Below are 23,804 nucleotides of genomic sequence, written 5' to 3'. Positions count from 1 at the left end.
TTTCGCAAGTTTATCGCCGCTCATCATCCACGCCTCCTGCTGAACGCGCAGCGCTACTTTGAAGTTTGTTTTTCGCGGTACTTCGTACGGCACTACGTTGCCTGGTGGACGGACATGTGACCAACATACCACTCTTGAACCCCGATCCTTCCGCCAGGCAAGGTAGAGTCGTACAACAGCGAAACCAACAAAACAAATCCTCTTACGATATGACAAAAATCATGGAAAATCCATAGAAAAGCCGCACCTGACTAAAAGCCGCAGGGTTCACAGCTTGTGCAAAAAGTAGCGGCTTATAGCCCGACAATTACGGTAATATTTTTTTAAAAATTCCATCTAAATAAAACACATACATGCACGCACACACAGTGACATTTTAGACCTTCTTCAGAATACTGTATATACTATGGGCATCACAGTGCTGATCCAGAATCCTTACATTATTATTTATTACTAGAGCTACAATAATAAAGCAATGAGGGGAAAAAAGTAATAAATATGAAATAATGTCATTATGATGATTCCATTTGTTTCACTATCCACTCTGTGCAGGGGCAAAGCTTATTACATTTTTAAACTGTAGAGATACAATCATTTTACTGCTGTAAAATCCAAATTTTGTCTTATTTAAAATATAAATCTAATATAATTTGCTTCTTAATGTATGTTCTTTAAAATACAGCGTGTGTTTTTAATATATTATAATTATAATAATGCATAATTATGTGGACATGCATATTAGATCGTTTTTTAGTGAAATATAATCCCTCCAGAAAGGCAGGAAAAGCCCTGTAACTTGCTTTAAAACTAAATATGTTTCTAAATACTTTAAAACTAAATATGTTCCCTAAAACGGTGACAGAGCTACAGACCCATGACAGCCTTACACAGGTAGCTAGCAGCTATGACCAGCACTACTTGTGCAGTTAATAAAAGGACAGGTAATGTTTGTCGCGCTGTTGCAAACACAGCACGCTCATTTGTTTCAGTTCGTCAGTTGCAACAAGACAGCTTACCAACGTGTACGTAATAAGCTAATACTCCTGGGTGCTATACACTACAGTGTGCGCTGTACACCTACTTACTGGTTTTGTCGCATCAGTCTGTGTCTCTGAGTTAACTTGTGTTTCTCCTACAGCTCCGGACCGGAAAAAATGCGCGTGCTCTTTGTGAGCTCGTTCCCGGCTCGTAACCAGTGCGTTCTGCCGTCAAGGGCGACCATTGGTTAAATGTGATCATGTGACTGATACAAGCCAGATCCTTTTATTTAGCAAAACTGTGATTAATAGTTAAATATTATTGTTGAGGGGCACAGACAAGACTCCGCACGCACACAAACATTAAAAAAAAATAATTTTTTTTTAAAAAAGTTGCCTCAACAAAAGGGCACCTTGGGCACCCATCAGGAAAGGGGCGGGTGCTCAAGCCCCTCTAGCCCCCCCCTCTGCACGTGCCTGTCAACAACCACCAAAGAGTTAAAACACCAAACTTTTAAAAAGCAGGTAAACGGATTCCACAGAAAGATGTAAACACAGAGCGCAGATCGGTCACTCGACAGTATGTACCTGTGCATGTTTTTGGGTGCTGAAAGCCGATATCATACAGATTCTGAAGCTGCAGGTTTTGTCACACCAAAATTCACTGAACCAGCAGCAAAAGAAGATCCAAACTACGTATCACATTTGAAGAACATCGTCATGAATTCCCTCTTTCTTTGGCTGTTTTGTTCCCACCACGATAAAAATCCTACGCCATGCACAGCTCTCTCTCTCAGTGTACTTAAAGACCAGTTTCCCATCTCAAATATCAGCTTTCTGCATTATTCGCTTGCTTATAACACATCAGTCTACCCTTCTTTCCAGCGCTGTCGGACACTGTTTTTTGTTTTTGTTTGTTTTTTGTTTTCTTCAAAAATGACCTTTGACAGGAAAGCCTAATTTCTGCTGTTCAATACTGAAGAAATTTAAACTGTTTAAAATGATGCCAAATTGCAAAATGCATTGCTGTGTCTCTAATAAAACCTCTGTAACTTTGCTCTGCTTCACTTCAGCAGCATCAGGTAATGTTCATATGTTGGTTCATGGTTTTCTTCATTTTTAGATCCACTGTATTTAAGGTTATGTGCTATAAAGCCATAATCTGGAGAAAGCCAGGTCAGGAAAATCTCCTTCATATTTTTCACATTTTTCTGTTTTATCCTCGGTTACTTTGACTGCATCACTGCTGTGATGCTTGCACCTTCTTGTGTGGTGTTGGTTCAGCAGGCATTACACACACACAGGTAGGAACAGAGGATCACCAGAGATAACTCCTTTTTTATTATCTTTTCTTCTTGCCAAATACCACAACAACAATATACTTACTAGCGCCATCTAGCACTTCTAGTAAATGTATCTACAGAACAAATGCAATAGTATGTGGACACAATATCTTCGCCCTTTGAACAAGGATTTCTTATGTGAAACTGACTTCATTATTCTGATCTATGTCACCTAATGCGCGTTTTAACATATTTCATATCACTCAGTAACATTCACTTTCCCATGACAAAGTCTTGAGTCCAGCAAGGTGAATTCCTCATCCTGGTGGGCCTAAGCCTACTATCAGACTCAGAGTTAGATGCTAGATCAGTTTCTGGTTTATGACAGTCCATTGTTGTGTCAGAATCAGTACCTGTGTTCAGCTCTGACAGAGCCGATAATTGTGAGGAGTTCCAGGTCCCTCCATCATCCAGAAAATACACGTTTGGTCCTTTCCTTGTCATGACAGTCCTTGGTTTAGAACACTTTAACTCGCCTTTCTCTACCTTCCATGGCTTCCTAACCTGTACCTTGTCACCAGGCTGAAAGTTGAATGGTTTGGCGTGTCTGCGAGCATCATGTATTCTTTCATTTTCAGTTACTTATTCTTAACTCTTTCGCACATGGTATGCATCTCTGTCTGGGGAACAGGCATATCCATTACCTGTAACTTTGTTCTCATTTGTCATCCATAGAGCAGTTCTGAAGGGGAAACTCCAGTTGTTGAATGAAGGGCTGCTCTGTAGTCCATCAAGTAAGTTCTCAGGAACGACTTCCAGGGTTGTCCTTGAATCTCTCAACTTCCCCATTAGCTCTTGGGTAATACACTGAGGATCTCAGATGTTGGATTCCCTTGCTTTTGAGAAAGTCAGCGAACTCAGCATAGAGAAATTGAGAGCCACTGTCACTTATCAGTGTCTTTGGATTCCCTTCACAAGAGAAAACTACAGAAAGGACATGAATGATAGTAGCTGCATCAGCTCGGGAAACAAAAAAAGCTACTTCAGGCCACTTACGGAAGTAGTCTACCAATGTGATAGCAAATCTACAGTCAGAAGGGGCTATTCCAAAAGGGCCTATGATGTCCTCAGACACCTTTTCCCAAGCAGTAGCTGGTAGAGGAATGGGTTGAAGTCATCATGGGTGACAGTTGACTTGTCATTCTGTTGCACAGTTCTTTATCATTGTCTCTATCTGACAATCCATTTTGGGCCACCAGTGCAATTCCCTCAGGCATTGTTTGGTACGTACAATGCCTTGGTGAGCTATATCAGTGAGTTTTTTCTGCAACTACTCAGGCACTAGCAATCGATGTGTACCTCTGACAATGCACTCGTTCATGACCGCAAGTTCATGGCGGACTGGGAAGCTGTAAGTCAGGTTCCAGTGACGTCTTCCTTGCACGCCAGCCTTTCTGTATCTGCACACACTATATAAGAATCAGTCCATTTACATGGAGCTTTGTGAACACTGGACAGGCTTTGTACTCTGACTGGAAGTCATCCTCAGACACAGCACTCAGATCAGTGAGGATGGCTGCAACTGACTCCACATCCTCTGCACATGCCATGTCTGTCTCGGGAAGTGGGAGCCTAGAAAGACAGTCAGCAACATGGTTCAATGACCCAGTTCTATATTCCACTTCATAGTCAAACTCCAACAGGCGAGCTGACCATCTGGCTATGCGTAGACCAGCTCTGTTATTGCCCTTAATAGTCAGCAGTGCTGTAAGCGCTTAGTGATCTGTTCGTAGGATGAATTTTCTGCCCCAGAGCCAGGGGTTCCTTCTCGACAATTGAGTATTTCCTCTGTATCAGACAGATGCAAATGCAACAGTCGGTTCTGCATCATTACTATCAAGTTGAGTTTAAACAGCACCTACGCCTTAATCTGAGGCATCTGTCGAGACTATGGTTGGCTTACTGGGGTCGAACATCACCAGAGCAGGGCTGTGCACAATTAACCGCTCGACTTGATCAAACGCAGCTTGAGCTGCTTTGTTCAAGTGGAATGAACAGTCTTTACGCAGAAGAGCTCTCATAGGTTCAACAAAAGTCACGGAATTTGGCACAAATTTGCTGTACCATGCACCCAAGCCAAGAAATTAGTGCAGGGTTGCAGGATCAGTAGGGGGTTGAGCATGCAGAATAGTGATATGAGAATTGTTGATTCTGCGTAACACAGCACGCAGGTGGGCCTCATGTTCAGTTTCTGAAGCTCCATATGTGATGACATCATCAAGATAGCATTGCACCCCTTTTTGGCCACGTAGGATTTGTGTCATCATCTTTTGGAACACTGCAGGTGCCGAACTCAACCCGTAGGGGACTCTGCAGTACTGCTACAGTCCTTTATGTGTAATGAAAGCAGTGAGCCCTCTACTCTCTTCATGTAGTTTCAGCTGATGGTAGGCAGATTTAAGATCCAGGGTGGAGAACATGATAGCCCCACGCAGCTCAGACAGTATGTCCTCAATCAGAGGCGAGGGATGACTGTCAACGGCCACCGCTTTGTTAGGTTCTCACAAATCAACGCGCATGCGTATGCCACCAGTCTTCCTTCTAGTGACTACAATCAGGGAGACCCATTCAGAAGCTATTTTCTCTATGATGCCATGTTCCTCAAGGTTCTTGAGTTCTGTGTCTACTAGTAGCTTAACAGTACATGCATGTGCAGTATTTGGTACAGTAACAGTGCACATCAGTTTAGCCGGATCACCACTGACACAATTGTCAACATTTAAAACACACATTTCAGGCACAGTCACTTCATTAACAGGCGTATGGGAAGATTTACACACTCTCGAAAAATTTCAGATTTTCCCACATGTATTACATTTGCAGTCTTTTGCGGGGCAGGATTTATCATTGGCTTTGTGGTCAGCTGAACGACAACGGTAGCACGTCTGAGCTGTATCCGTTTTTTTATAGCTGCTTTGTGTTTTGGCTTGCGCATCTTCTTTTATACTTGAAAACTGGCAACAGGCTTTGTTTCACTAACAGCAATGGCCTTTGCATAAGCTATTGCAGCCTCTGTACGCCTAGCAATTTCCAAAGCTCTATCGAGCGTCAAATCCTCCTCCATTAGCAGTTTTTCACGTATATGAGCATTATTTGTCTTCTCTTCAAGTTGATCCCGCAATATTTCATTCTCCATAGCTCCAAACTTACATTGTATCACGAGCTCATGCAGTGCTGCAACGTAGTGATCTGTAGACTCACCAACAGCTTGGGCTCGTTGCATGAAGCAGTATCTCTCGGTGACAACATTGACTTTAGGATGAAAGTGTGGTGTACCACTGGAGGGCTCTACTCACACCCAGTTCTCAGGAAGTGTTGTTGCTATGTTTTGGAGGGAAAAGTGTTCAGTTGTGTGGTGATGAGTAATAAATGAGGAGTGTTAATCGAGAGCTCTCGTGCCGTCTGTGTTTACCTCCACATTGATGACCCCTGACTCGAACATGCTGCGGTCCGATGGTGGCACCGACTCCGCTCTGGATGCATCAGCAGCCGCCAGCCCTCTGCCTCCGGCTGCAGCTGCGTTTGCTGTGCCGCTCGAGCTGCCGGACTTTTGGCTTCACGATCCCCCGTCGTGGTTCGTGCACGTGGAGGCTCAGTTCGCCCTTCGTGGCATCTCGGCTGACGACACGAAATATCACCAGGTGGTGGCCTCTCTCGACCCGCTAGCCACCCGTCGTGCGTTGACTCTCCTCCGGGACCCACCCGCCCGAGGGAAGTACGCCGCCCTTAAGGAGCTGCTTCTTCAGCGCTATGCCCTCTCCGACGCAGAGCGACCCGAGAAGCTCCTCTCAGAGCGAGCCGAGAAGCCCCTCTCAGGCCTGGGTGGCGGTACGGCTCTTGAACTGATGGAGCGCATGCTGTCCTTTCTCGGTCCAGACGAAGGGGGATTCCTGTTCGCCCACATCTTCCTCCGACAGCTGCCGGCGGCCGTGAGAGCCGGCCTCGCCAACTCTCCGCTTCTGGGCACGAAGGATTATCGCTCCCTGGCTGAGGACGCGGATCGTATTCTCTTGGCTACCCGCACTTTCCACGATCACGACCTAGTTCCAGCCTCGCCGGCGGCGCCTTCCACTTCCCCGCTGACCTGCCCTAACGTGTCCGCTCCTTCGCTGACGGCAATGATCGCGGCACAGCGACACCGCGGACGCGACCTCTGTTTCTACCATCTGCATTTTGGCCCCAGAGCGCGCCGCTGCTTGCAGCCTTGTGCTTTTCCGACCCTGGGACACGGGCCTCGACAGCGTGCTGTAGCGGCCGCAACCGCTGGTGACAAAGAAAAACTGCTCTTCATAGAAGACTCGTGCTCCGGGAGACGTTTCCTGGTCGACTCTGGCTCCCAGAAGAGCCTCCTTTCCCCGTCTGGCGCCGACAGTTTAGCAGCAGGCTGCGGACCACAGCTTATTGCGGCTAATGGCTCTCCCATCGCAACGTTCGGGGAAAGGTTCGTGACTGTTTGTTTTCATGGTCGGGATTTCTAATGGACCTTTGTTGTTGCTGCTAGCTCTGTATCTATTTTGGGCGCTGATTTTCTTTGTGCCCACGGACTGCTGGTCGATGTCGCTAACAGACGCTTAATCGATGCCCAGTCTTTTTCTTCAGTACCCTGTTTCACTTGCGCCATCGGGCCCCTGAATCGGGCTAATTTTTCAGCGTTTGCTCTTGGAGTTCCCTTCACTGACTGTTCCTAATTTCTCGAACACGGCAACGAAGCACGGGGTTGAACATTATATTCCAACGGTCGGTCCCCCGGTGTTTGCATGTGCACGCCGCCTCGACCCCGCGAAACTCTCCGTCGCTCAGGAAGAGTTTGCCGCTATGGAGCGCCTCAGCATTCTGCAGCGCTCGAATAGTGCCTGGGCCTCTCATGGTGCCCAAGTCCGACAGTCGGTGGCGGCCGTGTGGGGATTTTCGCCGTTTGAATAATGTCACGGAGAACGACCGTTACCCCATTCCCCACATACAGGATTTTTCCGCCCACCTCGCTGGCACCTCGATTTTTTCTAAAATTGACTTGGTGCGGGGGTATCATCAGGTTCCCGTGCGCGCCGAAGACGTCCCCAAAACTGCCGTTATTACCCCTTTCGGCCTGTTTGAATCTTTGCGCATGCCATTCGGCCTGAAAGGCGCCGCCCAGACTTTTCAGCAGTTGATGGACTCTGTCTTGCACGGGCTGCCTTTCGTCTTCGTGTACCTTGACGATATATTGGTGGCCAGCTGTTCTGACAGCTGGTTTTGCGTCAGGTTTTCCAGCGCCATTTCCGAGTTCACAACTGACATTCAGCACGTGGCTGGTAAGTCCCGCGCACTGGTTTCTCCCGTTTATGTTGGCATAGACTTTGACGCTATGGCCGCTGACCAACGGGCGGACCCGGACGTCCTTGCCCTTCGGTCTGAGCAAACGGGCCTTGTACTGGAGGACAGCCCCGTGTGGAACGGCGGACCTAGCCTGCTTTGTGACGTTTCCACCAGCTGACCACGCCCTGTAGTTCCGCTTTCGTGGCGTCATCGCGTTTTCGACTCCGTACACGCCCTCTCTCATTCGGGCGTCCGGGCCTCAGTCAAGCTGGTCAGCTCTAGGTTTGTTTGGCCAGGCCTTCGTAAATCGGTGAAAGACTGGGCAGCAGCGTGCATCCCATGCCAACGCGCTAAGATCCATAGGCACACACAGGCGCCCCTCGAATCCTTCCTCGTTCCAGGGAGGCGTTTTGATCATGTGCATGTGGATCTGGTTGGTCCCCTGCTGCAGTCACAAGGTTTTACGCACCTTTTGACTGTGGTGGACCGCACAACCCGCTGGCCTGAGGCAGTGCCTCTGGCGTCAATACAGCAGCAGCAGTGGCCAGGGCATTTTTGTCAACGTGGGTTTCGCGTTTCGGTCCCCCCGCCGACATCACCTCAGACAGGGGCCCCCAGTTCGTTTCCGAGCTTTGGTCTGCCATGGCTGATGGCCTGGGCGTCAAGGTCCACCGAACCACTGCGTACCACCCGCAGGCCAACGGGCTGTGTGAGCGTTTCCACCGGTCGCTTAAGGCCGCGTTCCGTGCTTCTCTCACAGATGGCAACTGGGTTGCCATCTGTGAGACCGCCTTCCATGGGTTTTACTGGGGTTGCGCTGCGCGGTTAAAGAAGACCTCGGGGTTTCCCCGGCTGAACTTGTCCTTGGTCAGCCCCTCCGGGTCCCCGGGGAATTCTTGCCCGAGAGCCCACCCCGGTGCTTCGCTCCCTCTGTGCTGTCTCTCCGTCCCCCGAGAGACTCGTTTTCTCTTCCTGGCCCAGTGCACCATTGTCTGCCCGACACCTTTGTTCCGAGGTCGTTGGACTCTTCGCAGTTTGTTTTAGTCAGGCATGACGCTCATAGGCCTCTGCTGCATCCACTGTCTGACGGCCCCTTTAGGGTTATTCAACCGGGCCGGAAGCATTTCCTTTTGGACTTTGGGGGTCGTCAGGAGACTGTTTCTATTGACAGACTTAAACCGGTACATGTGCTGCGGGGTGATCAGTTGGTGCCGGCTCAGGCCCCCCGCCTTCCACTGGACTGGATAACCCTGCTTCTTCCTCTGGGAGCACCCCCCACCTGGCGGGGCCCGAGCTATCTTCAGCTTCTCCTGGCCGCCCATGCCAGCCTGGTCCTCAGGCTTGTTTCCCCTCAGCCAGCTCTCCACCTCCCCGGTTCAGCTGTTCTGGACGTTTGATTAAAGCAAGGGTTCTGGACTAGGGGATGACCCTAGTCCAGAACCTCCAGTGGTTCACCACACATGGTGAACCACTGGAGGGCTCCACTCACACCCAGTTCTCAGGAAGTGTTGTTGCTATGTTTTGGAGGGAAAAGTGTTCAGTTGTGTGGTGATGAGTAATAAACGAGGAGCGTTAATCGAGAGCTCTCGTGTCGTCTGTGTTTACCTCCACAAAAGTACATTTCCAAAGCCTTTGCGGAGTGAGTGGTAAGGCACTATAGATTTGTTGTCCCTCCTCCAAGCAGTGAATGAGCAGGGCCCTCTTTCTCTCCGTAGCAAAGTCATTACCCCCGATCGCAAGCAAGTAGTTATCGAACAACTGTTTCCACGCAGCAAATTGAATTTTCGGTTCGCCTGGAAAATCCAGGAACACAGCCCGGGGTTGCAAAGAGAGCAGAGCCATAACTTCATCCCATCCTCGTCGCCACTTGTTGTGTGGTGTTTTTTCAGCAGGCATTACACACACATGCAGGTAGGAACAGAGGATCACCGGAGAGAATTCCTTTTTTATTATCTTTTCTTCTTCCCAAATACCACAACAACAACATACTCACTAGCGTCCTCTAGTAAATGCATCTACTGAACAAATGCAATAGTATGTGGATACAACACACCTCTGATGAAGTCTCACAATTGTCAGCTTTGTTTTTATACATAGACATAAAAATATGGATATATATACTGATAAATGATCAGAATTATAATATTTCTGACCGTCTGAGTCAAAACAGAATAAAATCGAACTTGTGAATCAGAATCAAATTGTTTATAGAAAAAATCGTTTATAGAAATTGAAATCGATACCCAGCCCTGATCACAGCTTCAAGAGGCCTCCTGTATGGAGAAACTAGTCACATGCATTGCTCAAGTGTAATTTGGGCCCATTTTTCCACACAAACATTCTTCAGATCCTGATGACTCTGTGGGCTCCTTCTACGAACTCTGAACTTTAGTTCTTTCAGCAGATTTTATTTTGGGTTCAGGTCAGGTGATCTTCATTTCATCCTCATCATCCTGATAGATAGCAGCAGATTTTCATCAACACTGTTTCAGTACAAGTTTCCATTCATCCTTCCTTCAATTGTATGAAGTGTGCCAGTGATGTATGCTGAAAAACAGCCCCACACCATGATGATCTCACCTCCAAACTTCACTGTTGGTATGGCGCTTTTGGGTTGATATGCAGTGCCCTTTGACCTCATAACATTGTTTGTATTATGGTATCAAAAGAGTTCAATTTTGGTCTCATCTGATCAGACTATATTCTCTGAGTATTTCACAGGCTTGTCTAAATGTTGTTCAGCAGACTTTAAATTCAACATGCCTTTTCTTCTGCAATTGAGTCTTGCGTGGTGAGCGTTCATACAGGCAATGGTGGTTGAGCAGGGAGGATCTGATCATTGCCGGTTTGTAGTAAAATGATGTTCTTTCCACTTCCACACTATGGCCCCACCAGTGCTCACTGGAGCCGTCAGTAGTTTAGAAAATTTCTGTGACCAATGCTATCACAATGATTTTAAACAATAAGGTTGTGAAAGCCCCATGAGAGCTTATTGCCTTCACACTTCATGAGATGTTTCTGGTGTGACACCTTTTTATAGGCCAGTTGAGATTAATTTGCACTTAATGGCAGGATTGTTTCCTAATTTCTGACAACTTTCAGCTGGTGGCATGATTTTCCATGCCTTTTTTGCAGCTCCAATATTTTAAGTGTTCAATACGTTTTCCCTGTTTCATTTCCCATTATTACACATAACTTGATTTATGGGCATCTATGGTTTGATTTCTTTGCATGTGTGGATTGGATGGTTTGTTACTGACATCTGGTGAGAATTTCATGTAAATAACACCTTTAGAAATATATTATACTTAGAAATTTGGTTTTGTTTTCCATACTTATTTTACCTGCTTTAATTGCTCGACTTCAGATAGGACTGTTGTTTGTTATCATTAATCTGACTGCATTCTGATGTGTTCTGTGTTACAGTGGTACAGAGTCAGAATGATTATGCAGTGACTTACACTTCTACTCAGATCTGTGCTGTAAAAGGATCAACAGTGGACATAGGCTGCTCCTTCAAACACCCTTCAATTGTGTTAAAAAAAGTTTGGTTCACTAAAGGGAATAATTATAACCCGTATGATCTGAGAACAGACCCAGCATATGCAGGTCGACTTTCATACAGCTCTCATTGGAAGAGCTGCACTCTGACAATCAGAGACCTGAGAGAGAGCGACTCAGCTGTGTACAAGTTCAGGTTTGAAGCAAACCAGAAAAGTTTTACTGGTTTACCTGGAGTCACTCTGACTGTCACAGGTACTGATCTACACACACTGATAAATATTTCATCAACTTAATATGCATGTTCTACTGTGCTTCTAAACTTTTCAATGGTTTAATGTATAGACATTGAGAGAATTATTATTTTGTTGCTACCGTAATTCATTTTATTACTTCTGTGAATTTTACTGATGTCTCCTTCAGTGTGAGAGTGACTGACATCTTATTTATTGTTTCTTGTCCACTGGTCAAGATGTTCAGGTCAGTGTGTCGACTGGACGACAGTTGGATTGTGTCACCAGGTGCAATCATTATGTTTCATCTTATGTCTGGTACAAAAATGAACAACAAGTGAATGGAGCCAGCTCTTCTTCTTATGAAGCTCAATATGACACTGAAAACAGCTACTCATGTGCTTTAAAAGGATTTGAGGATTTTCACTCTCCATTAGTTTGTGAGTTCACTTTGAGATTTTACCTGAATGAAAACTTTTAATATGGAGGCTTATTAATGGTGTGTTCTTTCTGTCAATAAGCATGTTTTTTTTTTATCTCTTAGGTGCCAAAAAACAGTGGTGCAACAGAGTGAATTACAGTAACAGAAGAATCTGTGCATTCAAAGGCTCATCAGTGGACATTTCTTGTACTTACAACAATTTTGAACGTCAAATCCAATCAACATCCTGGTTCCATTCTGGTCGTGGATCTGAGGACCTCACAGAAGACTCCCAGTATGCAGGTCGTGTTGAGGTGATTGAAACAGAGAGAGGACGCTCCACTCTGAGAATCAGAGACCTGACAGAGAGTGATTCAGCCGAGTATCACTTCAAATTCAAAGCACAAAGATTTGAATGGAGGAGTAGTTTACCTGGAACAACTCTGACTGTCACAGGTACTGATCAACACACACTGATGGATATTTAATCAGCTTAATATTCTATCTGTATGTTCTACTGTGCTTTTAAACTACAGTTTAAACTTTTAAAAGCGTTTCACGTATAAACATTAAGAGAAATATTACTTTGTTAAAAATGTATTTTAGAACTTATGAATTTGACTGTCTCCTTCAGTGTGAGAGTGACTGACATCTTATTTATTGTTTCTTATCCACTGGTCAAGATGTTCAGGTCAGAGGGTTCAATGGACTACAGTTGGATTGTGTCACCAGATGTGATCCTTATGTTTCATCTTATGTCTGGTACAAAAATGGACAACAAGTGATTGGAGCCAGCTCTTCTTCTTATGACGTGCCACGTGACACTTCAAACAGCTACCCATATCAAAGGTCATATGACTATAAAAACAGCTACTCATGTGCTTTAAAAGGATTTGAAGACTTTCACTCTCCGTTAGTTTGTAAGTTTTCTTTGAGATATTACCTGAATTAAAACTTTTAATCAATCAAAAGGTTAAAATAATTAATGTCAGGGGTTTGTCAATAAATATGTTTTTTAAAAAAATTATATTTTTTTTATTCATTCTAATTTTCTCAGGTTCATATGGTCGATGGTGCAACAGAGTGAATTATAGTAACAGAAGAATCTGTGCAGTCAAAGGATCATCGGTGGACATTTCTTGTACTTACAACAGTTATGAAAGTCCAATCCAATCAAAATCCTGGCTCCGTTCTGGTCGTGGATCTGAGGACCTCACAGAAGACTCCCAGTATGCAGGTCGTGTTGAGGTGACTGAAACAGAGCGAGGACGCTCCACTCTGAGAATCAGAGACCTGACAGAGAGTGATTCAGCCGAGTATCACTTCAAATTCAAAACACAAGACTTTGAATGGAAGAGTAGTTTACCTGGAACAACTCTGACTTTCACAGGTACTGATCAACACACACTGATTATTTCATTCAGCTCAGTTTTTCTGTTGTGTTGATGGTTGTATTTATTGTTTTTAGTATTTAATGTCTTGTGTCTGCTGTGTTGTCATATTCAGCTCTGCAGGTGAAGGTGAGCAGAATAATATCAGTCCATGAGTCTCAGACTGAGGCAGATCTGAAGTGTGAAAGCAGCTGCAGTCCAGCTGGTCGTCTTTCTTTCGTCTGGTTCAAAAACAATCAGTTTATGGTTGAACAAAGTTCTTATCAAGATCTGTTCAATCCTGGAGACATCATCTCCTGTGCTTTCAAAGGACATGAAGATTATCCCTCAGATCCTGTGTGTAAGTTTACTTTACTGTGATAAACATGGTGAATAATTTTTATAATTTTGGCTTTTTTGTTAACCAAAATATTAGATATTAAGTACAATTCACAATACTATTCAACCATCTAATTTCTGCAAGTGTTTTGCTGTACAGTTTAAAGGCGAGCAGAGTCAGGTTCAGGAATCAGAGGCAGGTACTCAAAGTCCAAAATAACAGTCTTTGTGCTGAAGACTTGTTTGATCCTGATAAGAGAACATGAAAGATCGTTTCCTATCATTTCCTACCTGTGGACTGGCATGTGGTGATGAAAGCAAATAAGACAACAGTACCTTGAACAATATATGTGTATGGTTTAAGAGGTATATTGTTGGGTTGGCGCTTCAGCAAACCCGCTAGTTCAGAGACTCATTACTCATGACGAAAGCAAGACAATGATGGAACCGGGTTTTACTTGCTAGCAACGGAAGGCTGGACAGAACCCAAGATCTTGGAGCTGAACGCTCCTCACCTTTTTCCTAGCCAACTTCAAATATACAGCCTTTCTTGTGTACATGACTTCCTGCCACACAATATATGCTTACAGCTGTTTAACCACATTCCCTAGTTATCTAAAGGTCATCTCCCCACACTTAACTTTAATGATTCACCATATGCAAGCATAGGCAAGCCCCTATATGGCCGGGGATGGACATCCCTCACAAGATAAGGAACCCAGAATCTCACATGGAATGTGCCTGCAGTTAAACAGCTACAGCTAATTACCTTCCCCAGATGTGTAGGGGAGGACCAGACGAATATCTAACCATGCAGTTTAAGGCACGGTTTACAAATTTAAGTACAACAATGACAACATTTAACAATTTACTCTGACAAATATCTACTTAAGGAAATCACGCCACCCAATCATGCCCACTGAGCATTGAAGTCTCTCAGTAGGAAAATAGAGTCCCCAGGAGGAGCACCCTCCAGCACCCCACCCAGGGACTCCTAGAAGGCTGGGTGCTCTGAAATGCTACTTGGCGCATAAGCGCAGATGACAGTCAGGAAAAGTTCCCAGACCCAAAGGCACACAATGCACCCAACCCCAACAGTGCTTCCTGTGGGTGTGGGCCTGCAGGAGGATGGGCCCATGTCTCTTTTTTGGGCTGTGCCCAGCCAGGCCCATGGACTAAGGCACGGCCACGAGACGCTTGCCCTCGGTCCTGGCTCCAGGGTGGGGCCCATGGTAACCATGTCCTGGGCAGGGTGTACTGTTCCCTTGGTGTTCTACTCACAGGGGTCTGAATACAAAATGTATTCAAATTAATTTCTAAAGCCAACTCATGAAAATTAATAATCTAATGTTAATATTCTCTGTTTTAGACATTCCAGAGGTTCCCTCTGTGACAGTGAGTCCCTCTGGTGAGATAGTGGAGGGCAGTTTAGTGACTCTGGCCTGCACTGGTGATGCTAATCCAATGGCTAAATACACCTGGTACAAGGAACAAAAACAGATCAGCCAAGAAAAGCAAATCAACTTCAGGTCCATCCAGTCTTCTGATTCTGGAGAGTATTACTGTACCGCTGAGAAAGAGCTGGGCAAATGGCCAATGATTGAATACATCTCCATCAAAGTAAATTGTGAGTCAAGTATATATATATATATATATAAATATATGTATATATAATCTCAGATTCAGAAAAGAGGCATCATGACATTGAAACTCTAGGATTTGAAAATCTGTTGTATCATGAATGGATATTTAAAGTTTAAGAAAATTATTTTATAAAATTTCTTCACATTTGTTAGCTAGAGCACCAAATTTGAATTTCAGTTTACTGCATGTATTTGGCATAAATTTTTCCACATTTCTTACAGATCCTCCAAAGCTTCCCTTTGTGTCAGTGAGTCCCTCTGCTGAGATAGTGGAGGGCAGTTCAGTGACTCTGACCTGTAGCAGTGATGCTATCCCAGCAGCTAATTACACCTGGTACAAAGACAAAAAACTGATGAGTAGAAAACAGCAGTTAACCTTCAGCTCCATCCAGTCTTCTGACTCTGGAGAGTATTGCTGTACTGCTGAGAATGAGCTGGGCAAAAACTCATCTGAAGTCATCTCTATCAATGTGAAATGTGAGGGAAGACAGACTTTTCTTATATTGACATTAAAATGCTATGATTGTATAATCGACTCTATCAAGTGTGGATAATCAAAATTATAGAAAGATTTTGTGCCACTTGTAGACAATTTTTAGGTTGAGCACCAAAGATGAATACATATTTGCTGCATTTTTATTATTATAATTTCTTCCACAGCATCACATTGTCTTACGGTTACAGAACAGTTTATCTAGTTTATTCTGGCATTCTTGAACTACCAGTCTCAGTTAGGTAAGATAAATAAAATACCTCTTCACTGCGTTAGGGTTAGCCGTCATCATGTCCTCAAGCTTTGCAGTTGGCTCAAGTGTTTTCTGCCAAAGACGTTTTTAACAGTAATGCTCTTCATGGTCATCATCATGAACAATATATTCACCTCATACTCACTTTTTTTTGTGAGACCCTATATTATTATATCACACCCAAAAGGCCACTGAGAGAGACATTCATACAGGGAGTGCAGAATTATTAGGCAAATGAGTATTTTGTCCACATCATCCTCTTCATGCATGTTGTCTTACTCCAAGCTGTATAGGCTCGAAAGCCTACTACCAATTAAGCATATTAGGTGATGTGCATCTCTGTAATGAGAAGGGGTGTGGTCTAATGACATCAACACCCTATATCAGGTGTGCATAATTATTAGGCAATGTCCTTTCCTTTGGCAAAATGGGTCAAAAGAAGGACTTGACAGGCTCAGAAAAGTCAAAAATAGTGAGATATCTTGCAGAGGGATGCAGCAGTCTCAAAATTGCAAAGCTTCTGAAGCGTGATCATCGAACAATCAAGCGTTTCATTCAAAATAGTCAACAGGGTCGCAAGAAGCGTCTGGAAAAACCAAGGCGCAAAATAACTGCCCATGAACTGAGAAAAGTCAAGCGTGCAGCTGCCAAGATGCCACTTGCCACCAGTTTGGCCATATTTCAGAGCTGCAACATCACTGGAGTGCCCAAAAGCACAAGGTGTGCAATACTCAGAGACATGGCCAAGGTAAGAAAGGCTGAAAGACGACCACCACTGAACAAGACACGCAAGCTGAAACGTCAAGACTGGGCCAAGAAATATCTCAAGACCGGTTTTTCTAAGGTTTTATGGACTGATGAAATGAGAGTGAGTCTTGATGGGCCAGATGGATGGATTGGTAAAGGGCAGAGAGCTCCAGTCCGACTCAGACGCCAGCAAGGTGGAGGTGGAGTACTGGTTTGGGCTGGTATCATCAAAGATGAGCTTGTGGGGCCTTTTCGGGTTGAGGATGGAGTCAAGCTCAACTCCCAGTCCTACTGCCAGTTTCTGGAAGACACCTTCTTCAAGCAGTGGTACAGGAAGAAGTCTGCATCCTTCAAGAAAAACATGATTTTCATGCAGGACAATGCTCCATCACATGCATCCAAGTACTCCACAGCGTGGCTGGCAAGAAAGGGTATAAAAGAAGAAAAACTAATGACATGGCCTCCTTGTTCACCTGATCTGAACCCCATTGAGAACCTGTGGTCCATCATCAAATGTGAGATTTACAAGGAGGGAAAACAGTACACCTCTCTGAACAGTGTCTGGGAGGCTGTGGTTGCTGCTGCACGCAATGTTGATGGTGAACAGATCAAAACACTGACAGAATCCATGGATGGCAGGCTTTTGAGTGTCCTTGCAAAGAAAGGTGGCTATATTGGTCGCTGATTTGTTTTTGTTTTGTTTTTGAATGTCAGAAATGTATATTTGTGAATGTGGAGATGTTATATTGGTTTCACTGGTAAAAATAAATAATTGTAATGGGTATATATTTGTTTTTTGTTAAGTTGCCTAATAATTATGCACAGTAATAGTCACCTGCACACACAGATATCCCCCTAAAATAGCTCAAACTAAAAACAAACTAAAAACTACTTCCAAAAACATTCAGCTTTGATATTAATGAGTTTTTTGGGTTCATTGAGAACATGGTTGTTGTTCAATAATAAAATTATTCCTCAAAAATACAACTTGCCTAATAATTCTGCACTCCCTGTACATTATTATTTTTCCACGAAACACCCAAATAATGATAATGACCAACAATGAGATCAAAAGAGCATTTCACAAGTAAGTTAAAGTGTGGCATGAAATGTTTTAACTGTTCTCCAATCTGATGTTTGAAAATCTATTTCCTCTGGCTGTCATAGCCATAGTCAGTGCTGCCAGTGTTGGATATCCAACTCTGTTTTTCTTAATTAGAAATATGATTATGTCTTTAACTGTAGTGTTTTTTGTCATTTGTCATCTGTGTCTTTTTGACATTTTGTAAATACAAACTGAAAGAGAGTAAATGAAATCCTCTAAAGTACAGTGTGACATGGGCAAACTTTCAGGTTCAATGGTAATCAGTGTGTAGCAGTTACAAAAGACACTGTCATTGTCCTAAATATGTCAGAGAGAATTTAATTGATACTTGCAGCTGTGGAGCTTTTTAGATGAAATTAAGTGGGCTCCCTTTAGTCCCATTAGCTAATGCTAACCACAAGTCTTACTGTTCTGTTTTCTCTGTATTTAGTGTTGAGTCGGTTGAGGTCGAGTTCACTAAAGGTCATGGTCTGCACATTTTAACACACAAACAGTTGTTCTCCTGGCATTAGGAACAATCAACATAATAGCACAATGGATTTGTAAAATGTCCTAATGTTGGTTTTAGTATTGTTACAGTTTAGAGTTAGAATTAGATTCAGAATGAGTCGTTAATTTGAAGAGTTTGGTCGATCAGTTTGATCTTTTGTGTCCATCTCCTAATCTCTTAGTGCAGTAACAAGTTTTCAGTTTGGTCAATTTGGTTTCAATTTGGTTTCCTAGACTCATGGGAAAAAACAGCTGCAGTTGCATCCATGGCTGTTCTATTTCTGGCTATCGTAATCTCTGGAATCATATTCATTAGGTGAGCAGTTCAGTTTTAATGTTTTAATCAATGTTTTTTATTGATTTCATATAATTAATTAAAATGTTCATTCATCCTTCTGTACAGAAGAAAAAGATGCTTCAAAACAAATTCATCCAGAGACAGGCCAGACAACAAACCAGAGGTAAGGAAGAAGAGGTCAGGTATCAGGTATACATATATGAACCTGAAAAAGACAATTTTAATGTATATGTCGCATACTGCTGTCATACACTGCACAGTGGGAAGTTTTAAATTTGGCTGCTATAGTACAGAAGTTTGATGACTTTGTATAGTTTACATGCTTCAAACTTCATGTCCCACCCAGGTTTATGAGATCCACACTGCACAGTGCGGCTTGTAATGATTGATTTAAAATACTGCACAGTGTGTGGGTACCTTTAGTTAAGACAGTGATTAATTGTAATCAATTTTCATGTGTTGAGAAAATGACACTTTTTTGTTTAATGCTGTTGTTGGTGGAATTGCTCTTCCTTTGCTCGGGATATAAACCTCTCCAGGAATACAGATACAATGTTTGGGAGGCTGTGGCTCAGATGGCAGGGGAGGGCGGGAGGTCCAACCATGACTTTTCATCTTTTATGGTTATCTTGCATTTCAGGAAAATTCATATTATTACATGTTTGACCCTGCACCAAAGGGACGTCCAAAGCGTGACGGCCCTTCAGCTCCAGCACAGAGTAGAGCAGCAGAGGAGCACCAGGATGATCTTTGCTATTCCAGTGTAACTTTCATAAAGAAGCCAGAAGAGCACGACTACTACAACATTCTTCCCATTAAGACCAAAAGACGAAAAGAAAAGGATGAAGAAGTAACAGATGTGGACTACACTGTGGTCAGATTAAACAGCACCCAAAGGTGAGGACACTTAGTTTCTGTGGGAATGTTTCCATAATTTCTTTGTTTTGATTTTGTAAATGCATTATTTATTTAGTTTTGGTGTAACTTTGGTCTAACTTAAGAAAAGAAAACACTTAATGTTACTGATATTGTGAGTTTTATTGACATCATGTTTACCTTTACAGATTAAGAGATCAACAGGCTGCAGAGTATTCATCAGCACTGTACAGCACAGTCAGGAAAAAGTAGAGTATGAACATGAATGTGTGTCCTCAGTGTACATATTAAATGCTTTTAGGAAGATACTGCTGCTTATGGCTGTGTTTGCATTTTGATAAAGAATGATGCAATAGATATAACAAATGTGTCCTTGGACAGTGGACTATTATAAACGTTAGAGCCAGTGCCGGTCCTAGCCTGTTTGGCGCCCTGGGCGAACACTCCCTCTGCCCCCCCCCCCCCCCCCCCCCCCCACACACACACACACACACACAGAACATATTAAGGATTGTACATTAACATTGTATACAACTGTTGTATACAACTGTTGTACTGTTGTATACACACACGAAGAGAGAGAGAGAGTATGCATAGTATGCAAACGGCTACCAAACAGCCATCATAATTCGTCATACAATGAGAACAGGGCAAATCAACAATTGACAATGACTAATTAATATTAAAATCTGTAACATAATGTATTGTTTGGAGTTTAGTCTGTTACTGTTACTATTTTTACCATTTCTTCTTGGAGCAACTGTAACCCACATAATTTCCTTAGGGTTAATAAAGTACTCTGATTCTGATTGTTTCAGGATGACCTGCCATTATCCATTCACACATCTGCTTACCTGTATCTTTTGCTCGTTTCTCCTCTTCTTTTCTCTTTTTTCTAAACTGAGAACCTGATGGATTTGAAGTTTTCTTGTCCATCTTCCATTGGTTTTAATTTTGGACTCCAGCATGAGCACCCATCCCTCAACCCGAGGATCACCACAACATAATCTAACAGATCTACACCTTAGTTCACAGATTCACTTTGTCTAGGGTGCATTTCTGAGATTTCACACAACCCAGGATTCAAATCACGAATAAATAATGGGCTTGGATTTACAACATTATAAATGAAATGCGCTCTATTTGGAAGCAGCAGGTCTCCCTCCCCTTTCGACGGGTTGTGTGTGATTATTGATCCCTTTACCCCTAGTCCTAAAGTGTGTATTTATTTTCTTACTCTTCTTATATATATTGTTTGTTTACTTGCACTGCTGTAACTGGAGCCTCCTCGTCTCGTCTCTCTATGTACTGGACTGTAGCGGAGATGACAATAAAGTTTACTTTGACTTCAGCAGCAAGCAGGCGCACCGAGGGCTCTCGCGCTCACTTTTTGTGTACAGAATTTCAAAAAAAAACATCGGTGCAAATTATAAGTCTGTATCATGATGTCTGGTGTTTTCGTGTTTGTTGGTTTGTTTTTATTTTGTTTTATTGCGAGTTGGTTATTAGATGCTGCTTCATCCGGTCAGAGAATCCCCCGTCACCCCGTCCCCTCCTCTCTGCGCCACAAGCAGCAGGCGCACCTCGCAAACGGAGGGCGCCCTTACTCCCAGCAAATGATAGAAAACCGATCGGTGCCTATGCCATTCCCAATATGCGCTGGCTGACGTCGGGGCAGCATGAGTACGAGCATTTCTTTTTTTTTGCCGATGCCCGTGATGCCGCCCCCCACCATGATGCCGCCCTGGGCAACCGCCCATGTCGCCCGTATCTAAAACAGCTACTGGTTAGAGCTATGCATATGTGTATCACATGTAACAATCATTACTAGTTTATTAGAAGTTAATCTAGCTTGTACTGGAATATAAACTTAATACAAGAAGAAGCACTCTGAAAGCACAAACCACTCTCTGGGCAGTTTTATTTTTAAGGGAAGATTATTACATTTTGCATATGTATTTTGTATTCTTTATTATTTTTAAACTTGCTTTAAGAAGTTTGTAATGCAGGAAAAAAATGCAATGTGCAAGCATTTTAATATACTTGACATAATTTGAGTATAATATTTTTGGGTTTTTTTTTTAATTCGTGTGGATATTGTAAATGTGTAAACATTCACTTCATTGTTTAATACAATTTGTTAAAATCTTTGGTAATAAGCATGTGAATAAAGATTTGATTCGGTTTATTTTGTACATTCAAAATGTTTTGATGCATTCTCAGTCATCCAGATAAGTAAATCCCAAAAAGTTGATTCAGTTCATCCAGACGTGGTGTTTTCAGTGGGAGAAACATTTCATCACTGAGCCAAGTGACTTCTTCAGTCTCAAAATGCTACGTCCAGATGAACTGAATCAACTTTTGGGGATTCAAAATGTTATGTATTTAAACTGTTATAAGATGTTAATCTAATGTACACAACAAAGGCATACTGAAATGAATCTGAAATCATATTGCCATTTTAAAAAGCTCTATAAAGCATTATTATTAATTTCAACTGTAGACTAATCTATTGGCCTTAAAGATGAAGTCAGAAGTCAAATGTGACATGAAATTTTAAATTTTTATGCAGTAATTTCTTTCTTCTCATTTTAAAGGGGATTTACAGGCCTTTGTCTGTTCATGCACATTAAGCGTGTACAGAGGAAGTCAGGCAGCCAGATGTCTATCTCTCTAAAATTTTCCAACCACAGAAGAAATCATCTTCAGATCACATCTCCATCTCCATCCATTTTTACTTCTGAGAATTGCATTTCCTGCTCTGTCTGTGTGTGAGTGTGAATAACAGCTTATTATTTCTTTCTATTGATCAAGTTGTTCAGAGGCGACTGTTAAAACGGAGTGTACGACTGTTCAAATTCAAATTTTATTTGTCACGTACACAGTCATACACAGTACGATATGTAGTGAAATGCTTGGACAACTGCTCGTGACCTAAAGAAAACAAAAAAGGAAAAGGCTATGAATAAGATAGGAAATAAATATGAAAAATTAAAAAGGGTAAATTTAACTAGGAAGGAATAAAATATAAATTAAGGTTAAAAATGAAATAACTGTACAACACAAATTAGAATGAAGGGTAAATTTAACTGGGAGAATAAGATAAAATATATAAATTAAAGTTGAAAATAAAATAACTGTACAACAAAATACACAGTATAGAACTATATAAGAATGTATGAAGAAATATAAATAAATATATACACAATAACAGCAGCTGTACAAGTATTAACTGGAAATGAAGAATATAGTGACCAGTGTTGTGCAATCCACATTATGTCTTGTGCAGTGCAAATATGCTTAAAGTGATTTAAGTAATGAAGTGAAACAATGTCCAGAAAGTCCAGTGTGTGTGTAAGAACCATATGTGTGGGTCAGTACTGTGTGGTGGTGTGATTGAGAGACCGTATCGCCTGCGGGAAGAAGCTCCTCCTCAGTCTCTCTGTGTTGGTCTTCAGGGAGCGGAATCGCTTTCCTGACCTCAGCAGAGAGAACAGTCCGTTGTTGGGATGGCTGAGGTCCTTCACCATCTTCCTGGCCTTGGTCCAGCACCGCCTGCTGTAGACTGAGTGCAGGTCAGGGAGCTCGGAGCGGATGGTGCGCTCAGCTGATCGCACAACCCTCTGTAGAGCTCGTCTGTCCTGCATGGTGCTGTTCCCGAACCAGGTTAAAATGTTTCCCGTCAGGATGCTCTCTATGGTGCAGGAGTAAAAGTTCCTGAGCACCTTGGAGGGCAGTTGGAAGTCTCTCAAGCGTCTGAGGTGGTAGAGACGCTGACGGGCCTTTATCACCATGGTGTTGATGTGACAAGACCATGACAGGTCCTGCGTGATGTGAACTCCGAGGTATTTGAAGCTGTCCACTCTCTCCACTGTGTCGCCAGGTTTAATCCCTATGCTTCACATGTTGTCTGGTACAAAAATGGGCGCTAAGTATATAAAGAATGAAATTTTTCACTGTCCAGGGTGATTTATGGAACAGAGTGAATTACAGTAACAGAAGTATCTGTGCATTCATCAGTGTTCATTTCTTGAACTTACAGTGCCCCAAGTGCCCTTTTCTTGAGGCAGATTTTTATTTGTTTTTAAATTTTTATTATAATTCTTTTTAATGTGTGTGTGTGTGTGTGTGTGGAGTCCTGTCTGTGCCCCTCAACAATAATATTTAACTATTAATTACATTTTTGCTAAATAAAAGGATCTAGCTTGCATCAGTCACATGACTACCATTAACCAATGATCGCTCTTGATGGCAGAGCGTGCTGGTTACGAGCCGGGAACGAGCTCGCAAAGAGCATGCACGTTTTTTGCCGTCTGAGTGGTGCAGAGCTATAGGAGAAACACAAGTTAATTGAGAGATGCAGACTGATGCAAAAACAGTAAGTAGGTGTACAGCGTACATTGTAGTGTATAGCACACAGC

The 23,804-nt window shown here is 43.0% G+C and overlaps 1 protein-coding gene across 1 annotated transcript; it reads left to right on the top strand.

The window, feature by feature from the left end:
* Window positions 1–8,257: 8,257 nt before the first annotated feature.
* LOC146571967 (uncharacterized) lies at window positions 8,258–19,887 on the top strand. The gene is made up of 13 exons (XM_085278433.1): window positions 8,258–8,630; window positions 11,042–11,371; window positions 11,589–11,789; window positions 11,894–12,226; window positions 12,454–12,690; window positions 12,828–13,160; window positions 13,277–13,501; window positions 14,849–15,106; window positions 15,345–15,599; window positions 18,444–18,525; window positions 18,613–18,670; window positions 19,148–19,404; window positions 19,572–19,887. The coding sequence occupies exons 1-13, from the start codon at window positions 8,258–8,260 to the stop codon at window positions 19,633–19,635; spliced, it is 3,006 nt and encodes a 1,001-aa protein (XP_085134559.1). The 3' UTR covers window positions 19,636–19,887.
* Window positions 19,888–23,804: the final 3,917 nt, after the last annotated feature.

The sequence above is a fragment of the Mchenga conophoros genome, linkage group LG6 (assembly GCF_057382185.1).
Source record: "Mchenga conophoros isolate Kocher_MC1m ecotype Shallow Benthic linkage group LG6, M_conophoros_male_GT1.1, whole genome shotgun sequence".
Lineage (NCBI taxonomy): Eukaryota > Metazoa > Chordata > Actinopteri > Cichliformes > Cichlidae > Mchenga > Mchenga conophoros.
The sequence above is the reverse complement of the archived record's forward strand: the minus strand, read 5'-3'. Positions and strand labels throughout refer to the sequence as shown.